General features: G+C 47.0%; 1 protein-coding gene across 1 annotated transcript in view; it reads left to right on the top strand.

Annotated features, from left to right (window-relative positions):
• Positions 1-11,066: 11,066 nt before the first annotated feature.
• The window catches only part of LOC126541765 (cathepsin B-like), a 39,146-nt gene continuing 26,841 nt past the window's right edge, over positions 11,067-23,371 (top strand). The window contains exons 1-2 of the mRNA XM_050188697.3: positions 11,067-11,377; positions 13,061-13,270. Of these exons, the coding sequence (XP_050044654.1) occupies positions 11,225-11,377; positions 13,061-13,270 (363 nt within the window). The 5' untranslated portion in view covers positions 11,067-11,224. The remainder of the gene's footprint in view (positions 11,378-13,060; positions 13,271-23,371) is intronic.

The following is a 23,371-nucleotide window of genomic DNA, read 5'->3' as shown; positions in this document are numbered from 1 at the left end:
GAAAAATTAAGATTGAGTACTCTCCGCACGCTCTGCTGCGATGCGAGGCTCGGGGCAAAACACGAAAGCGACTAATTCAATTTTAATGCCAAAAATATAGGTCGTTTGTCAAGGTTGCCAGGCTCTCATCTGAATTTGTTTGACCGCGATAGTACCGAATTCGTTTTTCCTCCATTTCTTTCTCTACAAAACAGTAAAACTATAGCTGCACTTATCTGATGTGGGTGTGATTAGTTATTGTTTGATCAAATTGTTTTTCTTTTTCGCGGGATCTTTCTTAATGCAAGATTTAATATTTGGTTTCGTGCATTGCGTTTATGTTTCTTCTTACTCTATTTTTTTATGGGGGGGGGATAGCAAAGAGTAGGGGTGGAAGGACACGATTCGGCAACAGAACATGAATATCGAGGGCATGCCAAAGCTATCCACCTACCTCCAACAATGCACAACAGTCACTTGCCGCAATCACAAAGCCTTCGATGAGTCTCAGGAACATAAGCTTGAACAGCGATGTATAGGCCTGCTAAAATACTAAATGCATCGTTAAACCTTCCTGCGCTGCCACGGTTGTCGTTCTGCATAACTCTCAAATTCACAACGTCTGTCAATAATTATCATTTGATGAACCTCAAAATGCCATGTTTAAGTTACGTGGTCGCGAAAAAGCATGGCTGCGTCTGTGTACTTTGTGTGCCTCCTTTGTCTCCATCGGTTCCCGCGCTGTAGCCTTCTGATATGTTTAATCAACAAGCCCTATACTGATTACTCTGCTAAAAAAAGTGTTTTCTTTAAAACGAAGTGTGTTTAGCATTTTGCAGTTTTTGACACTGACTCAATACGTAGCATTAGCTGGGCTGGGCAAGCTTGCATGCGTGCGTTATGTGAAATTTTATGTCGGTTTATTTACTTATCTTCTCACCCTTTATCAGTGGCGCGTAGCAAATCAGATCGTGTATATGGTTTACCCTCCAGCCGCGCCTCTTTCACCGTTGCACGTCTAAGAACACGGCGAAAAAGACTGCGATCTGATTGTTCATTGCAAGGTTTGTTGCAGTGTCGCGGAGTAATACAGCCTATATGCCAGGTATACGCGGCAGGTTAACCTGCCGCCTAGATACTCTGGAACGCCGCCGCGCAGAGAGACCGTTAAGAAAGAAGAAGACAGAAGAGAAAACGACAGGACAAGCGCTGACCTATAGTTTCCTCTTCGGTGGTCGTCTTTCTAAACTTCCTCAAATTTGCTTTGCACATATAAAAACAATCACAGAGAAGAAGAGAGCTAGCTGGCAACTGCCACCAGGAGGGGTAAAACGCCTGCCGGCTCTAGAAGAGAAAAAGTACGTAGAGAAAGAATAAAAACTTTATTCAATATAAATAAAATAAGGCACGATGGTTGGAAATGAATAGTGCAAGAATAGCAGGAAAGATATTAAGAGGGAGAGTAAATTTTAAAAATATGTGGGAGGAAGTGAGCGTCTTCCTTGCGCTATCAAGGCAATCATGCATGCGTACAAACTCGGCCAAATTTCAATTCTTGTAAGAGAAACAGCTTTAGTATGTCAAAGCTTCCGGAATTCGGTGGTGCGCGCGCAGTAATCTCGGAGGTCACAATTATGTGAGCGCGTGCGACGGACGGGAGGTGGAGCGCAACCAACTGTGACTACGAATGATCAAAACGCGACAAACACAAGGTGCGTATCTTCGACACATTAGGCACAGTGTCAGCACGTCAATTTCACGCTTCACGATGTCGACGCCGTCGCCGACATAAGGTACGTGACCGACAGACAGACAGACAGACAGACAGACAGACAGACAGACAGACAGACAGACAGACAGACAGATAGATAGATAGATAGATAGATAGATAGATAGATAGATAGATAGATAGATAGATAGATAGATAGATAGATAGATAGATAGATAGATAGATAGTGGTCTTTCTGTTTCTTTATTCACCCAAGCTTAGATTTCTGCTAAGCTCCACCATGGCTTGTATACTGTAAGGCTGTCAATCGGTGCTTACAGTGGCATCCACAACGCAACCGGCATATTTCAGCCGATATTACAGCGTCGACATCACGCGACGTGTAACAAACGCGTCGAGAAGATACCAGAAATGTATTCCATGTGGTTGCCCAGCTCAAGCGGCAGCAGCAAGGGGCGCATTTCCTGCGTACTTTATCTTTGCCGCATCGGCGGCGTTCCTCTCAGGCAGCGAGATAACGACGTCATTGCCGAAATAAGTACCGAGTGGTTTTCTCATACAGTAAAACAGCGTGAAAAGGTCAGAAGAAGCCTACGACTAAGCGCGCTTGTTTCGTGTAGTGCATGTACATGTCACTTTTTATGCTTTTTCTTTAACGGAACGGCATGAAACTTGCCTAGCATGGTGGTATACCCATGTGAGTATCGTTTCCTTTTCTTTCAGGAGGGGGAGTGGGGTGGGGTGATACTGGCCATATTAAACACATTTTGAAATTGAGTCAACCAACGTAGTCATCGAGCAGCGTAATACGCACGTTGCTAAAGCGGGAGACATCACGCCTAAAGTACGTCCTTTTTGGCTGTATGTCGATTACCTTACGTGCCAATTGAAATATCAGAATACGCAATACGAAGGCAACCACATGAAACGTACTTGGGACATATCTTTCGCATGGGCGCTACATGGCGCCGGCGCGTCCATTTGGCCTAGCTGCAATCCATGGCGAAATAAATTTCATGTCATGTTTTCAACAAGGAAACATATGCACAAAGTAAGGATCCTTTGTGCGTATGCCCACAGGGACGTCTGCGCCAGCAGGCATCTGTTGTGTTGCGATACCACGGATCCAAGCACAAGGGGGCTGTACACTCCCATGTGTAGCCATGCGCGCATTGGCAGTGTCCGTGGAAAAGATGAATCCTAAGGGTTGAGCCGATGTCAGTTGTTTGAACCCTTAAGGCCCCTCGGCGAGTCTAACACACTGCTTTGGCCTCAATTTCACGTAGATGGCCACCGCGAACTGACCCGACTGGGTAGTCAGGTCGCCTTCGACCGGTTCGACCATTTGAGCGGTCTCCTTTTCCTATCCCTCTGTTTCATGTTTTTTCTCCCTTACCTTATTTATTTGTTCTCCTTTCTTCACTTCTGCCCTTTTGTCATCTTCGAGGAGGCTTGGGTTAACCTTGTGTAGTGTATCCAGCCTTTGGCATATTATATTGGGTTATAGTGGCAATGTACACCTGGGGGCGTATGTATCCCTTCATGTTAAGTCCTTCTTGTCTCTTCGTCGTCTAAGAATACAACTTTTTGTTTTGTTTCAGAAACTCCCTTTTCCTTGTGTAAAGTTGCGTTTATTTGTAACTCTGCCTTGGTAAGAGTCGTGAGTACTTCTATCATAGGGTGCTTGTCATGATCTTTCATCGTTTGGGAATATACCCGTATACCGTCTACGCACACGCTACGAAATTTGTCCCATGCAGTGGTTCTTCCAATACTTCATTCGTCATTTCTTTTACAACAGGCTTCTTTTTTTAGACGGAAAGGAAGCTTACTATACCAGTATACACCGAAGGCTGATCCAAGAGCAGGCTGATCAGGAGCAGGCTGATACAAGAGCAGTCGGCTGTTTCATTTCTTCTGTCTTAAATGTCATGTACAGACTTCGCTAAATGTTTACGAGCTACTTGCCCCCATCACCGTACATGTAATTCCGCTATGTGGTGCAGTTCCTGTGGGTCTCCAGTCACTCCAGACCTCTAGATGATAAACACGAGATCCGTTTTGACAGCAGCTCTTTTAAAGAAGCCTGTAGTCAGCACGGTGGTCGCAGGCAACGTGGTCCGTATTCTTTTAGCAAAAGCTGCACATTTCATATGGCTCTAATACAAAGCGGATAACCAGGGGCATACATTTTGAGCATGATCGCAACATGAGTACATATCACGGCGTTAAAGTTATGGTTGTGACGACGCCATGCATGCGCCGTCCATGCCGAAAGTATGCGTACGGTTCCAAATACATCGCACGTATTTTCCGCCTTCTACACTACAGCGTAACGCTGCTTGTACGGTGGAAAACACGCGTGTTTGTCTCCAACCCCCGCGCGAATGTGTAGACCGCTTGCCGCCGCGGTTGTTTACCACGCGAGGCCACATCTTGCAAGGAGATCTGCGCAAGAGCAACTCGCATAAACCCAAGGCTCGTGCGCTTGTAGGACGATCTAAAATAATAATAATAAATAAAGAGTCTTCAGCTTCAGATTGCCCGCTTTATTTACCTTTCTCTCTCCCTTTTCTTAATCATTTTTACCGTTTCCGTAGTCAAATTGCACCAAAAAAACGCCCTTGGCAATGCTTGGCCTTTTCGAAGGCGATATAGCGGCAGCCAGTTCTGAAACTTCGCGTACCAGCAGCAGCTCCGTAACACACAGCATATATAGCGAGCGGCGGAAACGGTTTTCAGGAGCACGTATTGCGATATCGCGCCATAAACTTCAGCGCTCACCTTGAGGTACACGTGTCCAGGTTCTGGCCTCACTGGGGAACCGGCATGCTAGAACGTGTGAGAGCATGCGCCTCTACAACACACTTGGGTATGGCCAGAGTTTGGCTGGACACATATACAGAGCTAAAGCGAACGTTGATGCAGGCGCGCGTCTGTTATCGTCCAAAATGTCGCACCGTTTTCGTGGCCTCCCTATCGGATGGTGTCATCGTATTTCAGCTGCACACTCAAACTGCCGCAGCGCCTGCTGATCAGCGCTGGTTCCCCATAGCACCTTGGTGGAAACTTTCCCTGTTTCTAACATGTCCTTCGTAAGCCTTGCCGTCGCCCATTTCCTGGCATACTTTTTTCGAGGACACATAGTGATGTAATAAGCCCTCTTTCACAACCTACAGGCACCGTATGCGGCGCCCGGTTGTTTGTTGATGCGTTACAGTAGGAGAATTGGTGCGAAAGGAGGATGTAATTGCTGTCGATACCAGCAGAGATTCTCAAGAGTGAGGAATTGGACGTGTTTGTAGTACATTCTTATGACTAAATCGAAAAGCCCACAACATCAGAGGAATATAATGCACATTGTGGTGTTATGTAGGGGGTTTCAGCGAACGCATTCAAAAATTTTTAAAGGTTGCCTGTGGCAGATGGTGGCCTACTTGAAGTGGCAGGCACTACTTGCACAAAAGTAGAAATGCCCAATCCATTAATTAACAAAAATGCACAAATTAAGTTTGTAACTATTAACCTTGTGACCCACATTGCAATTTAGAAATTCTAGCATTCGAACGAATTACTCGATTTTGCATTTCAATCTCTTGTGCAAGTAGCGTCCGCCGCTTCGAGTATATAGACCAGCTCATCAACTAGAATTGCGATGTCTGCCGCAGGCAACCTCTAAAGATTTTCGAAAGGGTTCGTCGTTGACGCGCGCGGGGCACTTATCAGCGCCGAGTCAATCTGCACTAAACACGCAAACGAGGCGGAGGAAACCGCGATAGCCTTGGCTCTTCAAGCCGCAAAAGGCCCCACGGCCATTTTCTCCGACCCGCGCACGGCGGTGAGGGCTTTCCCGTCCGCTCTAGTTTCTAAACACGCAGCCGGCATCGTTAACAGATCATTTCGTATTACGGGCGAAGAAACTGGAGGTCATAGCGTAGCGTGGTTCCCGGCCCACGTGAACGATATAACGAACCAAACTGGTTACAACCCTAATGAGCGGGCCAACTGCCTGGCGCGTAAATTCACGAACCGCGCCCGAGCTAACGGTCTGGATCTCCAACAGAATTGTGCCTTCAAAGATCCTCTTACCACTTATCAAGAGATTACGTCGCATTACAGCAAAGCAGGAGGAAATTCCCTCCCCTCAGCTCGAAACTGAACAGGGCTCAGGTCGTTACTTTCAGGCTCTTACAGACGAGATCATATCTCGCCCCCAGAGCGCCTAGTTGGATAGACCCCAACTTCCCGCAGTCGTGATCCAAATGCGGTCACGCATGCTGCTCCTTCGACCACATGCTCTGGCTGTGGCCGTACAACGCAGGCTCCGAACTTCAATACAAGTCTAAGTGGGACGCCTTGCTGTAGAGCTCGGAATTCACGCACCAACTACAGGGCGTCCAGAGGGCCCGCGACGTTGCAGAGAGTCATCATCTCCCGGTCCCGTCGTGGGCGCAGCCACCAACTTAATTAGGAAGCCTTCGGCTGCCCCAATTATGTTCCCCAGGCAGGCACGTACCCAAGGGGGGGCCCGGGGGGGCCCGGCCCCCCCCCCGAAATGAAGACGCATACCACCCCCCCCCCCCTCCCCGCCCACGCCACCACTTCTCACACACATTCCTAAAGCGCCCCCAAATCAATGTTGAATCTTGACAGCTCTTCGGCGGTCAACATTTTGCTTCCTTTTTCACTCATTTTGGATGGCGGTAGTTATCGGCATCTTTTGAGGTGTGAAGGCCAGTTTTCTCATCGGTTAGGTGCCCACGCGATTACCTCGAGATGCATTCAGTTGTCACCATCTTTTCGACGGTCACGCGCTTCGCTGTTGCTTCGTTAGCGCAACCTTCTTCGTTTAGACTGATCCAGGGACCAAGAAAGGGATTCGGTTCGTGATCAGCTGGTCTGTATGCATGTGGAACGAGTTGCGGCGAGAGAAAACGCCAATTGCGTTTAACATTTCCTTTTGCTTCATTATTTCCTCGAGTAACGGCTCGTAGCGACGCTGACAGATTCTCGGAACCATATACCGGCGATACGGTTTCGATAAGGTGAAAAATAGAATAATGCGAAACAGCGTCCATCATCAAACCCTGCAATAACCGTTAAATCCATAAGCAACACGAATGTCATCCGTTACATCGTCTGGTTTTTGTCTAATTTTAGAGCACGTTTCTCGCAATATTGCCCACTGGTAACAAGAGTCGCAAGGTGTTGAGAAATTAAGCGATCTATTAAGGAATCCATTGTCGGCAACCGAGGGGACAGCCAAACACGAAGAAAAAGCGAAAGTTAACAAATGTAACCTTTGTTTATGAAAATATTTATAGATCAACATCTTTTTATTTAAAGAAGAAGTAGAAAAAACGCCACCGCAAGTGGAGAACAATGCCGTGTGTTTTGAATGACGCTTCTACAGTTATCAGTCGAGCCAGCTGATGTAGCCACTCCTCTGCTGTGCTTATGTGTCTTTCTAAGCGTCCGCGGTGGGGCGCATGCAGTACGTCTAGAATCGCAGCGTCCTGCGCCCTACAAAGTTGTACTGGACTGGCAGCCACGCATCGTTACGTAACTTCCCAAATAACAATACGAGTCGTCTGCGGCACTTAACATAGTAGAGCATAAACATGGCATCCAAAACAACTGTGACGGTTCCGCAAATATATATTTATCTATAGTCCTTCCAGAGCTCATTCAAAAAACGCTACTATAGTCGGATATAAATTAAGTCTGCAGTGAAGCCCCGCCCACGCCCTCATAATCGCCAGCCACTGCTCCTCCGGGGGCTGCAAATAATTCGTACTTCAAACTTTTTCTGTTACCCAAATAAGGCGGCAACCACAAAAATAAAATTATTAGCGCGTAATTTTACACATTTTGCCTCGCCTATTATAGTGGAAAGGCCGAACCCTAATTCTTTATTGAAGTAACATGCTTGCTTTGCTGCAACTATTTATTGTCAAGTTTCACTTTAGTTGGCAGTGAAGTTTCTTAGTAAAATCGATTCAGCAGTGAAATTAACGGCACCGCAGACTTTTGAAGAGGGAAATGCTCGGACTCCATACACTTTGTCCATGTCTGTTGCATACCTCATTGCTTCCGCGATGAAAAGACTCTCCAAGAACAGCAGACGCTTCGGAGGTATCAAGTACGACGCCATTTGAAAAGGCCGCATGACGACGATTTTGTTTGCTTCTGTGATTGGCTGGCGAAGTAACACAACCCCGCGCGGTTTGTGTGTTGCCAACTGCTGCTTTTTTTTTAGTTGTAGTCTACTAACGTAATCTTTATTTTACACTTTGTCTTCTTTACTTATCCTTGGCAGTGTTCTTCCTGCGCTTCTTTCCTGCGCAAGTCTATTTGACGCAGTTTCTTCTTTGCCAAGTAAAGCAGAAGTGTATCGCACAGGGCGTACCTGTAAAATACACCTTGGGCACTATAACGTGAAACTATCCCAAACTTTTCTATTCGAAGGGCCGTATAACGTAACAGTATTCAAACATGTTTTTATTCCAATCTCCTGACGTCAAATTTGCGTAAGCGTCGACGCAAGCACCGGGCGATCACCCACAGGATTCTCTGAAAACACCAATCAAATGCTCTCCTCGTTTATAGGAGGTCACTTTTGTTTGCTTTAAGAACGAATAACGTTGCCTACACTGAGCGGCTTGTCTTATCTAATTGGTTGACAAAAGGCGAAGAGTACGCTCAAGGGGAGAGGGATTCAATCGGGCCGAGCCAGTGCACTGAAAATCGATAACCCGATGAAGAGGGTGGTACCGGCGTCTGCGATTGGTCCACTTTCCCTTACTAGCTTGCGGTGGCTCATCGAAAATCGCGGCGGCATGCAACGGAAGGTTAAGAATGTTGACCAATAGCGGAGGGCTGATTGCAGAAATGGAATAGAAAAGTTTAGAATAGTTTTACGTTATAGCGCCCCAATTTTGCAATCAGTCCACCGCGATTGGTCAAAAACTTTTTTGGGCCAGCCCCACTTCACCTGTCTGTCACGCGACGTCACGAAAACTGCAATAGCTCCCCATCTCATATGACGTGTACACACTGATTATGCATGATTTGATCGAACAAAACAAAAATAGTTATTTCTGTTTCGACGCCTTTTCGCGTTTAGCACTCGACTATTGGTCAAAAGGTTTCGGGCTGCACCCACTTCACCTGCCTCTCACGCGACGTCACAGAACCGCAAAAACTTACTGCGTCAAAGTGACGTGTACGCGATAAAGATGCAATAATATGCCGACCAAAAGTGACTTTTCTTCTGAATAGCCGCAGGCTGCTCCGTTGCGAAAGCAATAAAAGATGGCTGCCGCCGATCGCTCCGGCACTGGCTATAGCTCACCCGTGCCGGAGAGCGTGGGCTTATTTGCGTGTAATAAAACGTTTTACGAGGCCGTGTAACGTTTTCGAGAACTTTAGGCAGGTTTACGACCTCGTTCTGCGAACTCTTCTCTGCTGAAGACCGGTTTTAGCGTCATTCTTAAGCTTCCGTTGCATGCCGCCGCGATTGTCGACGAGCCACCGCAAGCGAAGTAAGAGAAAGCGGACCAATTGCAGACGTCGGCACCACTCTCTTCATCCGGTTATCGATATTCGGCCTCATCGAATCCCCCTCCACTTGAGCATGCTCCTCACCTCTTGTGAGCCAATTAGATAAGACAAGCCGCAGAGTGGAGGCAATATATGTTATTCGTTTTTTCAAGCAAACAAAATTGACCTCCTATCAACGAGGGGAGCATTTGATTGGTTTATTCAGACAACCCTGTGGCTGACCCTGCTATGCTTGCGTCGACGGTTACGCAAATGTGACGTCAGGAGATTGGAATAAAAACATGTTGGAATTGTTTTACATTATACCGCCCCTTATTTCATTTCTCTTTTTAGGTTTATGCGTTTTTATGTCGAACGGTGGACGTTATTCACATTTGTACTAGTAAGGTACGCCGCCCCCCCTTATTTGCATTGAAGTTACCTTGGGTTGGGCCCCCCCCGAAAAAACATCCTGCGTACGTGCCTGCAGAGGATACTGGGAAATTCGCAGGAATTAAAGGTTTAATTGGATGGCGAAATACAAACGCAACTAGGCAGATCGCTGGAAGAGGCCTTCGTCCTGTAGTGGGCATGGACAGGCCGATAGCGACGACGTGTGGCTTTTCCCGGTGATACTAGACATAGCGGCCTAGTATCGCCGGGAGTATCACATTGCTAGGCATAGCGGCCTAGCAATGTGAACAATGTTCACATTGTTTATGGGGTCCCTAATTTTACGCAAATCCTTTCTTCCAATCGCTTGGTATATTTCTACAGCGAATGTGCAGCGTATTTTGTACTAAATGCTTGTTTTCTATTTCCATTTCACCACCATATCACGCAGATAGAATGGACGCAAATGGATACACATGTAAATATTAGAATGGATGGCACAGTTAAAATGGGTACACATACAGGGTAAGACACGTGTCTTTTCTTCGTGTAGCCGGTTCTTACTGGTTTGTAGTTCACCGAAAAAAAATACAGAGGAAGTCAGATGCCAGTAAGGGCAGAGAGCAACAGCAGGAAATCAGTGGTTAGGACAAAGGTTAGCGTGTTATTGTAATTAAAGCAAGTGGTATAGATCTAGTGCGCTCTGTCTTTTTATTTCCTAAAGGAGAGAAGGAACCAGTTATACTGGGTTGGAGCCTGCGTTGCTGTTGCTTATATAGCGCTTTTTATTTCGGTACGTTCGCCTTTCGGTTTCTATTTCCCTATGGTTGCCGTGTAACACTGCCACTCGTGTGTGTATAGCAGACACGAGGTTCAACCTATTCCCAATGAAGAGGCGCAGCAAACTGTCAATCAATGGGCCGGGGCTGCTTGGTGGGAGTGCTGAAGGCTCTAACGAGAAATGTTGTTGACCGTTTATTCAACACTTATTTTTGACCCCGTGTAGTCACCGTCTATTGAGAGCAAGGTGTGTATCTCGAATTTCCCGTCTGTATACTGAAGTCTGAAGGTTCCACCGCGGTTTCGTGGTCAAGAAAAAAAAAACATTAATGAAGGCAAAACTTTTCTGTCACGAGAAGGCAAGAAACTAGTCCTAAATCCAAACGAAAAGCAGCATAGAAGTAGGCAAGACACACATGTCATGGCGGGTTATCTTTTTTCGTACACAACGCGATCTTTTTCAACCGAGTCTTTTCAACCGGCGCGGTACTATCGGCTCGTCTCCGGTTCCATACGCGATAGCCTCGCTCCCTTCCAATCTGTGGAGAGACTCACGTGACGACGATGTCTACTCGAGGGTCATGGGAGTCATCAGCGCAGACGAAACATGTCACGTGCTCCATACAGAGCCTCCCTTTCCCCCGACGCCGATTCTCCCGTCAAGCCGCTACATGGTCTCACGCGGCGGGCATAGCCTCACAGCAACCTCACTCAGCCGGACTCGCACCGTCGCTAACTCGGCGATAGGCTTGTCCCTTGCAGAAGGATAGCGCCTCGTGCAGTGAGGCCCACGGTGCAAAGATGAGCAAGTCAGTAACCGTTCACCTTCTCTTGACCGTCGCCCTCGGGGTGTCCGGCGATGTCTGGAGCAACCGCTACTTGATCTCCGGTGAGATAGACGCCTTTTCCGACAAGATGATCGAGTACATAAACTACCTCAACACCACCTGGAAGGTAAGACCCACTTAAAACAGCGCACCTAGATAGAGCGCACCTCATTAACGCCGCAATTGTTCTGAAAAGCCTCTAATATGTGTTCAGGGTTATCTCGTCTGCTTCGACGACTGATGGGACGCATCTGGAAGAAAGCTATTACAGTAAAGGCGGCCGCTGATTGGGCTTCGGCCCGTAATTATCGTGGAGCAGCAGTCCGCAGTAGTTGCACCATCGGTATGTGAGGACGCTTGTTAGCAGCGATGCAAGGAAGCAGTTTGATCCGAAATAACCTCTCGGCTTTGCGTGCTGCAGACGGCTACGTTGGTGATCACTACCAGATTTCGATAATCACCCGCAGCAGGGCAGTTGACCATTAAAGGAAACTGTTTTAAGAGCAGTTTCCGATAGCGGATAAAATTATTATTTGCATGAATAAAGAGCCATTACACTATGCGTATCTTCTCTTAAATGACAGGAAAAGTTCTTGAAGCAGTGGACGGAGGGGGCGGATTACCGCGTAACATTGTAAAAAGAAAATATTTACAGAAATCATGTTGTCAATAACAGTCCAATGAATCCAGGGAGCAAAACAAGCGAAAAACGAATGAAAAGAAAGCGTGACTAATGTATATCTCTGTAACGCATAGTACGTGCTTGCATATTAATGTGCAACACCACTTAAAGATAATCTATCAAAACAAAAACTTATGGGCCAGACCCCTGTTCGTACGTATATGTGATAGGACAGACCTAACCTGCACATCGACATGCACTGGTAAGGCATTCACATTTTTTTTCGTTTGCGCATGGAACGACATTCAAATGTTGTAAACATACGAGTATAGCGTATTCTTGGTTGTATGGTTGTTCAATTGGCTAGGCCTATGGTGGCTCTAGTGTACTCGTTCAGTGTTCCTAGACCTGTTGATGTTCTTCGCGCAGTACAGTTCGAACTTCTAAATCAATAAATAACGTTATTTTCTGGGAGAGCTCCATCCCTATACCAATTCTTGACTTTGATACAAATACATAATGCTGATTTCTTTAGAAACCCATCCATACAATCCTACATCATTCGAGTACGTAGGCTGCACTAGGTTTTGTCAAATTGTAAGTTTTTTGAGCGGACTTTAGAGTAACAAAGCATATTTATAAGCTCACTCGGTCTCCCGTCTCTCTTTCGCTGAAGGGAAGCTGTTGCTGCTGTTTCTGTTCAATATTATTGTTCAATGCTGCTCGTTTCGTAAAGAGGAGCCGATAGTTGGATTACTCGTCTGCCGTCTCTAATGCTGCCGCTAACAAGCTTTAGTGCACTAAAAGCGTATATAGTCCTTTAAAATATCTATTCATTCGTAACACTTGCGAAGCTTTCCTTAGGGCTCATGCCTTAAACCGCAAACACGAACACAGCGATTAGTGAACAGCGTCGGGGTCTGCTGACTGTCACCTCCCTTATGGACAGCTAAAATAATTATGAAACGCCAACTTTTGTGCGCAGTAACACGATACGATCTCCAGCATGCACGGCAAGCAAAACCAAACAAACAGTACCGTTCAGTCACCGCCTTTTTGAAAAGTTGCATTAGTATGCGATGGGTGACGTCTCGGTTACTTGCTCATGCGAGCGAACTTGGCGTTTACAACTAGCGCTCCCCCCCCCCCCCCCCGCCCCTCTGCCCTCCACCTTGTCTCGGGACGCAGGCCGGCCGCAACCCTGGCTTTGAAGATCTCCTATACGTGCGTAGCCTCCTCGGAGTGCCACCGGAGAACTCATTGTACCGACTGCCCGAGCAGGCGGTAGACATCAGCTCGCTTGGTCCCTTGCCCGAGAACTTCGACTCGCGAGAAAACTGGCCCGAGTGTCCCACCATCCGCGAGATTCGGGACCAGGGCTCGTGTGGATCCTGTTGGGTGAGTACATCCTCTGCCTCAGTCTGTACTTGGTTTCTCTCTTCCAAAGACCGGATAGACTTGCATATTACGAACACCCAGCTGGTTACACCGAGGACTTTCGAGTTTCGCCCGAAAGGCGAAGCATCGATTGGAATAGCAAATTGGAAGAGTAGTTTTATGTAGCAGTTTCGCCCGAAAGGTGAAGCATCGATTGGAATAGCAAATTGGGATAGTAGTTTTATCAGCCGTATAAACTCGTAAACATAGGCAGACTAACTAAACTAACAAGCATGGTGTCACGCACGCACAAGCAAAGATGAACAAATCTCACTCAATAGAGAGTTTTAGTTCTTGCGTACGCAAGCCGCTTGCGTCCCCTAAACTAAAACTCTCTAATCGCCGCGGGAACTCGCTATCAAAACGCTGGAGTGAGGAAGCCGCGGCAGCAGCAGCGAGCGAGTTGACGTGCTGCGTCTCGTATCAGTGCCAACTAAGCCGCAAAAACACAGGTCGCGGTCTGTCCCCATCGCAGGTGGCTTTCAGGATACAGCAGCCCGGGCGGGCGCTCGCGGTGTAGAACGCGCCCGTCCCCTTCCCCGGAGATTCGCGCGCGACGGAAGACGGCGCTTTTCCTTCCCGCTTTTCTCGCTTGCGTGCGCGAGATGTAGCCGCGATCTCCGGCTCATCCCCGCACGCTTTCACTCGCACATACAGCATACGGCGCGCGGCGACAACTTTATCGCTGTTGGACTTTATACGGAACCTCACGGCGACAGCGACGCAGACGGCAGAAATGCGCCTGGAGGGCTCATATACTTGCTATCGCAATAATACGATGTTTCGCGCGCTTACGTGCCCTTTCTTCATTCGACAATTAGTTAATGGGAGAGATGGTTAAGCATGACGGCTCTTACATCATGGAGGAAGGGCTAACCAACAATCGCCTTCATTCAGAAAAGATAGCATCGAACAGTAAAATCAGACAGACCACACAGGTTCCACGCTATTTTTGGTGTAAGAGTTCATAACCTCGTCAAAGATATCATTGACCGATAATGTCATTGCACATATTCCTCTTACTATAGGCGTTCTTGTCTGTGATATTACGCTGACTCCCCATCAGTTCCAATGGAGAGTTCGCATGCTTTAGATGCATGGTACCATTAGGAGTGGAGAAAAAAAAAAAAGAAAAGGTAAGACAGACGCATTACATTTCATCAGAGAGAAAGACATATGCTATGCGCCGACAAAAAAAAAAGTTATGGCATACGTTCGGCGTAGGACGAAAGTGCGACCATCGAGCCACGACTGAGTTAAAGAAATGCTAAAAAAAAAGAGACAGTCACAGTGGGCATGAAACGGTGCCATGGGCAACCGCGCTGAGCGCATAGTAGCATCAGGAACTGAAATAGGGTCGCTAATATTCTCGTTTGTCTTCATGCAGGGATCCTGGATTGGGTTGAGAGTTGAAACTGCAGAAAATTCGAAGTCACCACTTTTTTTTCGTTCTTGCAATACACAGACTCTCTTACAACGGCACGATGAAAGAATACTTTAAAACTTGTAAGCGAGAAGTTACATGTATACGTCCGTGTTTCCAGTGGTTTTTTTCCGCCTCGTAACCAAATGTGGCGGAACAGAAACAGGGCGCACTCGCGGGTTTCATAGCCTCATAGCCTCTGTCGTGTTGACCCGCGCACAAGTGTCCAGGTCATTGCTGCGTAGTATACAGACTGTGAATTGAAATGTATACACCGAAGCTCCTTAAGGCATTCGATATCAGTTCAGTCAATACGGGACTGGGCCATCGCCGACACATGGTAACGTCATCGCCAGCGATGGGAGAGATAAAAGAGTTTTCCACGTAAAGTATCAAGAAACATAGGACTGAAATGTTGGCAACCATGCTGTACGCTGAAATGAAGAAAGAAACAAAGAAAGAAAGGAAGAAATAAAAAGGTAAAGAAAAAAAAACGAAAGAAAAGTAATTTTGTGAGACTGAGTGCCTCGTTTCGCGACCTTGAGTTTGTAGAACCATACAGAAGAGCGTCTACGCGCGCATTCGCAATCATTCGACAGGCGCGGGGGCCGCTCTCGCACGATATCTTGCAGCACAGTTGGCCGCTGTTTTGTGAGATAAGTAAAAACCGTCTCGTGACTCAATGCTGCTTGCACGTTTACCCTGCAACCCAGTCAAGGCGTATGCTGAAAGCAGGACCAATGAGCAAGGACTTAAGAAGAGACACTAAGAGAGAACAACAAAGAGAAAGGCAAGGATGTTAGCCAAATCGCAATGTCCTGTTTGATGTCTGTGTAGGAGCAGAACAAGAAAGGATAAAAGAGAAAGGAAGAGAGAGAAAGAGCGATACACATGCGTGAAATCAAAAACACCCTATAGTGTGCAGTCGGTTCGTAAAGGTCGTTGTCCGAAGAAAGCACACTGTTTTCTGCGCTGACAATCGTCGATGCCGCTGTTTAATTTTCTGCGCACAAAATGGTGGTTTGCACATAGACAAAATGCTCTAAAGAGAACCATGGACCACTGCAATTTATTTCCTTGTTTCGATGCACCACCTCGAGTCAACAAGACCTTCGATTCCTCCATGGTGTGTGAGCCATATTCAATTAAACTTTACAATCCCAGGGCTTCAGAAAAAGTCGGACTTGCCAGCATCAGAACTCAAGCAACTTACTCTACTCCTCTTGTACGAGAAATGCAGTGACTGCACACACGTCTATACTGATGGATCAACTACATCAACCAATTCCGGTGGCGCTGTAGTTATACCAACAATGGGAATAAGCTAGCGGTTCAAGGCTTCCCATATCACTACGTCTACATGGGCAGAGCTCGCGGTTCGCCGCGACGCGCTTCATGTGATAAATGCTGAAAGTTCTCGAAAATGGGCAGTCTTCTGCGATTCAAGGCCGCCGGCCTTGTAATGTATGTGGTTGTTTCTCCGACATGGAACTCACGATCAGCTAACGTGTGAAATCGTGGAAGTTGTCCACCACTTGAGAGAAAAAGGCCATGATATCTTATTTCAATGGATACCAGGCCATTGCGGTATCATTGGAAATGATGACGCAGATAAGGCAACTTGGACGTCAAACAAAGACCGCTGCGTCCTCATTCCTCTCTCAAGGACCGATGCCGCGAGACAAGTTCGCATTCTAGCACGCACGATCTCCTTAGCAGAGCGGAATACCGCACATACAATTAAGGCGCACAAGACTGCACAAACTAAATCCGTCACTGTAACTCAGACAGTCACTGTAACTCAGACCTCCGGCCGGTCTGCACCGACGCGAAGCGTCTCTTCTGTGTCGGTTGGGGCTTGGAGTTGCCTTCACGAATGCCTACTCAGCACTAATTGGAATGGCTGATAGTTTTGAATGTGATGTTTGCGGATGCGAGGAGAACATTGACCACTTATTGTGCCACTGTCCTTAATTTCAAGCACATAGGCAATCATTCATACATGTTCAATACATTGAGGGAATCAGATGATCGTCCTCTGAGTGAACAGTACTAGAGCATCGTCCCCACCGATCATCGGCTCAGAAGGCAGTGAAGGCACTTTTGTGCTTTCTCAGGACGTCTGGTTTGCACGAGTGGCTTTGGCTCAATGACGGTCTGTGCACGCCTCTATACTCTCTCTCTTCCCCTTCTCTCTTCCCCCAGTGTAGGGTAGCCAATCAGACAGTTGACTGGTTAACATCTCTGCCTTCCTTATCTCTCTCTCTCTCTCTCTCTCGAGTCAATTACGGTGATAATTATGATGATGGTGATTATGAGTCGGGAGGAGGAGGAGGGGGAGGAGGGGAAGGAGGATACTATACCCTTCGTAACAGGCTGGCGCACTACTATGCCAAGAAGATGGACGGCTGCGCCACCTCTCTACTTAGGTGGCCACTGTACTTCAATGACTCGCTACGGAGCGAAAATTTTGTAATTACGTGCCCTCCTTAGACATCTACTCGAATGCACTCGAGGTAACACGCGTTTCCCAAGCAATTCCTTGCCGTAGGAATCGCCTAGGAGCGTAGTTGAAGCGAGTGTCACCTTCAGTCGAAGTTGGAGAAGGGAGTGGGTGGTGGCAAGGGTGCATGGGTGGGTGAGGGGAGGCGCAACTGTGCTGCGCTCCACCTGGTGATTCTCGAGTTGAGCCCACTTCTTATGAAAATAAGAGAGTCGAGTCAGTTTACGCAGGTAATCCTTTCTTTTTTTCGATGCACTATCGAGGCGTCGCTGGTTGAAAAAAAGAAAGAGGTCCTTAAGGGAAACAAGTTGCAGGCTAAACTTTCCTTTTCGGATTTCACGACCGTAAAACGGCACCGATGACGTCTGTGTGATGTTGCGAATGCGAGGTTTCGGGTGTCTGGGCGAACCGACCGACTGGACCATTACTTCTCCAATCACTCGCTTCACAATTCGTAGTTGCACTTGACTCACTATGGCGTGCATCTTATTCATTGCGATGAGGCTGTAGAGAAACAAGGAGACGGCTGGACGAAGCACAATGATATCCAGAAATAAACCACAATCACACTGTGTGAGCGCCTTTCGTAAACTTGATGTACCATCGTGTCACCTTCTTTTCGCGGAACTTGTCACTTACATAAGAAGCTGTCACATAAAAAAAAAGCAGGCAGTCTCCATGACACTTTAATCTACCCCATTCGTGCGAATAACACTTTTCGTTTTATTTTCTTCTTCGTAGCTTATAACCGAACCGGTTACCCCTTCGTTACCGGTTACCCCAATTCGAGCATGTTTGTATGTCTTAATAAAGGGTCTGAATAGCGCAAGAGCACGAGGAGGATACGGGAAATAACGCTCTGTCTTTCCCATTATTTCCACGCTTATGTGCTGTTCAGAACGATGACCCTTGTCTTGCACCACCTGACAAGAAAAATGAGAACGAAGAAGGTCTATCCTTAAAAAATGCATGCCGGCAAATGTTTCACCCGAGCATCATATCTTAACTTATGGGGGGTAAATAATGCCACAGGGTATACCTGCACTTGAAAAGGGGTGAACAAAGCGGCGTAACGGAGCAAAAGTACATGGGATATACCTCTACGGCAATGCAGGTCCAGTCTTACTACATCAGGTGATTGGTGGCTATTAGCAGGCATTGCTAAATGTCGCCACTCACTGGACAAACGGGTCTCTCTAACAAACTTCCTTATAGGAGGCGAAACAGCTCCGTTCTTGGAAGACAGTGTCCCTGTGGTAAGAAGTTCTCCGTGCTCGCGCACGAAGACGCTCTACATTCCAGCCCTACAAAGAGAGTCTTTCGTTCTTCGACGACTCCATCTTATGCCTGCAGATCTCCTAAATCTCATCACACCACGTAATCCTCTGCCATTCATTCTGTCAGTTTAACACACCACCGGTTATCTGTTCTCTGAATTACATGGTCTGCCCAAGTTCATTTCTTCATCCTAATTTCAACTAAGAAGATCAGTCACACCCGTTTGTCCTCTAAGACACGCCACTGTCCCCCTGTCTCCTGAAGGGACAATAAAAGAAAAATATTAAGTCGGGGTAGATTGACAGATATTACGCTTCGGACCAAGAAAGACGTACACTGACCAAATAAAACTTTAAAAGCAAGGCGTTTCGGTTTCCGTATGGAAGCCGAAACGTCTTGCTTTTGAAGTTTTATTTGGACGGTGAATCTTTCTTTGTCGTGTTTCATCCCGGCCAGACAGGCTTTCGTCGAACTCTCGATTACATATTACGTTTCTGTGACAACGAATATTCGTCATTTGTCGCGAGAATAGAGCTTTTGTAAGCGAGGAAATAACGAAAACGGAAAACCGGAGTGGCGCCACCTATTTTGAACCCTGGCACCTGTTACGTGACATCTGCACTGGCTGATTCGCAGAAGGTAGCCGAGAGGGAGGTCACATGGGGATTACGTCAAGTCTTCCGCTTTGACTAGGGCGATTCAAATACAGGAGCAGCAGCGGGACTTTTGGTGGCGATTTTCTGCGAAACAAAGTCATGTTTGGCACACAGAAAACGATATAGACTTCTAGACGCATTATCTATCGATACAACTCGGCTTAACATTTTTCTTTAGTGTCCCTTAAACGATGCTTTCCCTACGTTGACGAAACACTAAACGCGCTTTTTCTTGGGAGTCCTTTCGCACGCGATGTTTTGGTCATTTCGTACGGATGGTACCAAGAGCTCGAATGTCGCGTGCCCTGCGTCAAGTACGTAATCTGTCTTGAACGCTGCCCCGTTGAAAGTAGCCAGCGCAAAGTCATCAAAAGCAGTCGCGTGCGCGGTGCAGCCAGCATAATGACGTTGGCCTTCAACGCGGCGCGCGAGCGCGTTTTGCTCCCACTTATGCGTCCATCCACAAAGGTTACTCCGTTCGCGATGCATTATGCATAACCAAATGATCATTTCATTCCTTCCGACTCCACAAGGGCACCCAAGGGGCGTTGTATTCTTTGTCCTCTTTCTGAGTGTTTATAAGACGCCGTATTATCAGAACGACGTTTGCTTTTGACTTGATAGCTTCTGCCATTAACTTTCGTCTGTATAGCTTCGCAAAATGTTTCTACTTTGGGGCTATTTGGCGAACACTAAGTTCACGGAACAGGCCTCTGAGTAAAGCGACAGAGAACGATCTGTGTCTGCGGTGGCAGCTGAGCGAGAGCTTTCTCTACACGTCGTGGTCCCTTGCTCGCGTACGCGTATAGCAGTGTCTTCTCAATGTCTCCCTCTCATCTCTATTACTCACACTAGGATGGCAACCCGGATTCTACACTGTATAACTTTCATATATTGCGATCGTAAGCATAGAAAACGTGCAGGTCCCCATGAAAAAAGCACAAAAACAAAGATATGGGTAAATTAAGCGAGCCAATGGCGAAGCTCGACCAACAAAGCAGTGCATAAGATATCCGCTTTTCCCAATTGGCATTTTCAATGATTCCAATCAATCAATCAATCAATCAATCAATCAATCAATCAATCAATCAATCAATCAATCAATCAATCAATCAATCAATCAATCAATCAATCAATCAATCAATCAATCAATCAATCAATCAAAATAGTGTTTGGTGCAGCTATATGCACCAAACACTATATGCGTGTACTTCGACGCCCAACGTGTAAACAGTGTTCGGCGTCGAAGTACACGCTCGTTGTATCCGAGCGGAGCAAGACCTGTCGATGCAGTCGCACGCCGTGCCAACGAAGGCTAGGAAACGACCTTCTCCCTGCGCAACTCTCCTAATGTTTTATCCAAGCAATATCAATTGCCGTGCGCGGAATTATAGATAAGCAACGCGGTTGCGCGCGGCCCGCCGATCCGCGAACAACGTTTGTACCACGTGACGCCCGTCTCCACGGAAGAGCATTGTTGCGAATAACGAATGCAAAGAGGGCGGGGGGAGGGGGAACGGGGGGGGGGGAGGCTGAGGCTCATGTTGTTGGACCCGCGAATGAGAATGCTACATGGCCTGTATGGCCATGTAGTACTGCCGTGGGACAAATGGCGGGGTACTATCGCGTGGAGCGTCAGGTGCAGCACCTACGTAAATGGCGAGGCACGCTAGCACCCGTATCGCGCCACTGTGTACACGCTTGCATAATTCCTGGAAGGGTCGTTTCGCCGCTCACCGCATTACGGCTCGGTGAAAGGATCGAATCTGCGGGCGAATCGCGTTTTTCCTTCGTGCGGACCGATGAGTCGATCTCCGAGAACGATAGCAAAAGCGAGCTTTGGAAAAGAAGGACCGCTTCATACAGTTCTTTATTGACGTGGTTATAGAAGGAGATTAGCAAAGTGAACTGTTTGGAGAGTTGGCACATGTGCACATATAACAAGAAAACTAAGAGCTGTCACCATAAAAGTGCAACTGAAGGGTCTCGCGATAGCAAGTTCTCTTTCGCATACGGTGTTACTGACCTATGTGCCATTGATCGTCAATCGCAGATGCAGCTGCATGCTGTCGAACTGGCGCTAACAAGGCGCTCATAAGAAGTACTACAATTGCGCTAACATGGCTAACAAGGCTAACTAACATTGCTGTTCGCAGTAACTGTCTTGAGGAAATGAGAGTTACAGTAGTGGGATTTCTTAAGAGAAAATAAAAAAATAGGAAAAGAAGAGAAAAAGAAACTGAAAATGATTTCTTTCAAACTTCGCCTTCTGAACGGGCTAAGGATGTTCATGCAATTCGAATGCAAAATGACGCATGCACAAGAGAGAGAGAGAGAGAGAGAGAGAGAGAGAGAGAGCGGTTCAGACAAGAGTGAGAACTAATCTTATCCAAGACGTTAAAAGAAAAGGTCATCCGACCGAACATTGCAGGTCTTATAATCGTAACCCGTACCATGTCTTTTCTTCTTTTTTTCTTCTTTTAACAGCTTGGCTAACGTTAGCTTCGACACCCTATAGACTGGCGTTCTTTACGTAATCAGCTACGTCACGTTAAAGGCTTGTTTTAAATGCGTAAGCATTTCTATGGCTACCCAATGAGGACACCTGTCCGTCAGACCATCCGCCACGTAAGATCAATCGCCGTAAAGAAATTAATATATAAGACAGAACAAATTAGAATGGAGAAATTGGCAGTGGCTTAGCTCGGCTATGCCAGGATATACGTAGCCAAAGCAAAGGCACAACATGGTTAGCCTTGGTTAATCTTGATTGCAAGTCCAGGTTAGTCTGGTTGTCTAGCTATGTAGCGGCGTTTAGCCAGTCGTTCGGCGCGCTGTTCGTCTGTTTCCTGGGCGATTCGTTTCCTCTTCATCTCTTTCCGATGTCGATTCGAGGCCTCCTCCTGCTTATCAGAATTGTCGTCGTCCATACTGCCGCCTCAACTGTGGTTGCGGCGCACGCGAGCTCTCCTTTTCAGTCCTCCGTCATGTTATCAGGCATGCGACGCATCTGGCGAAGCGAGCGGAGGCGAGCGCTACGATGAGGAACGCTGTGTGAAGTCATGTGCCTCCTCGGAGCACGGCCACGGCGAAATCGCAAGTTCGCGGCCAGTAAAGCTTTCGCTTTAAAAACGCTGGCGGTGGTGAGTTTCAAACCTACGGACCCACGCTCAGAAGCCGAGGAGTGTCTTACCCTCTGGGCTAAACACCCACGCTTACAAGGGGTGAATATATCTGAGCCACATGAACGCGTTGTACCTTTGGTACAAAATAAACATCAAAGAGAACAGTTTCTATGAAGGCTTTGTTGAAAGATTTGATGATTCCACGTGGAATAAAAGCCATCTCTAGGACGACACGTAGAGTCGTCTTGGAGCATTGTAGACATCAGAAAAATTCCGAGTTTGCGAAAAGTTAATGCCAAACACGCCACATCCTTGATGCGTTACGCCGGTCGCGGCATACGCCTTCCGCCGGGGCGTTACTACACCGACCGAAATGCCACCAATCACTCAGGGCTCATGAGCTTCGCGTCACGCAACAATGACATATAAGCAGTTATTGAGTTGATAAGAATGATAAGGAGTGATGAGGGGTTATATGGGTCTTATCACGATCGATAAGGGCTCGACGTGGTTGGATAAGGTGCTAAAGAGCGATGAGGGTTTATATTGGTCGGATAAATTTTGATAAGGTTAATAAGCACTGATAAGGGTTGATAAAGGCGGGATCATGTCCGACAAGGTTGATAAGAGCAGATAAGAGTTGGATCATGTCCGATAAGATTGATAAGGAAAGATAAGGGTTCACAAGAATCATTGCGATAAGGTTGATTCCGACCGGAAAGGGTCTATAAGGGTTGGACACAGACCGATAAGGTTGATAAGGAGCGGATCTAGTCAGATAAGGTTGATAACGACCGATAACGATTGATAAGGGTTTATACTGGTCGGATCAAGTTTCATAACATTGATAATGACAGCGGGCTGCACTGAGATAAGCAAGCAGCACAATGCTTACGCCTATTTAGACAACTCCCAGGGGACGTCCTGTCAATTTTTTTATTGCGATAGCAATTACATGTATACGCCAGGCGCATTCTTGCCGTCGTCGTCGCCGTAGCCGTGATGCTCCGTACAAAGTAGAAGGACGATAACACAGTCGCCGCGCGCCGTATGCGTATGCGCGAGTGAAAGCGTGCG

The sequence above is a fragment of the Dermacentor andersoni genome, chromosome 2, assembly GCF_023375885.2.
Source record: "Dermacentor andersoni chromosome 2, qqDerAnde1_hic_scaffold, whole genome shotgun sequence".
Lineage (NCBI taxonomy): Eukaryota > Metazoa > Arthropoda > Arachnida > Ixodida > Ixodidae > Dermacentor > Dermacentor andersoni.
Note: the sequence above shows the minus strand (reverse complement) of the source record. Positions and strands in the feature narration are given on the sequence as shown.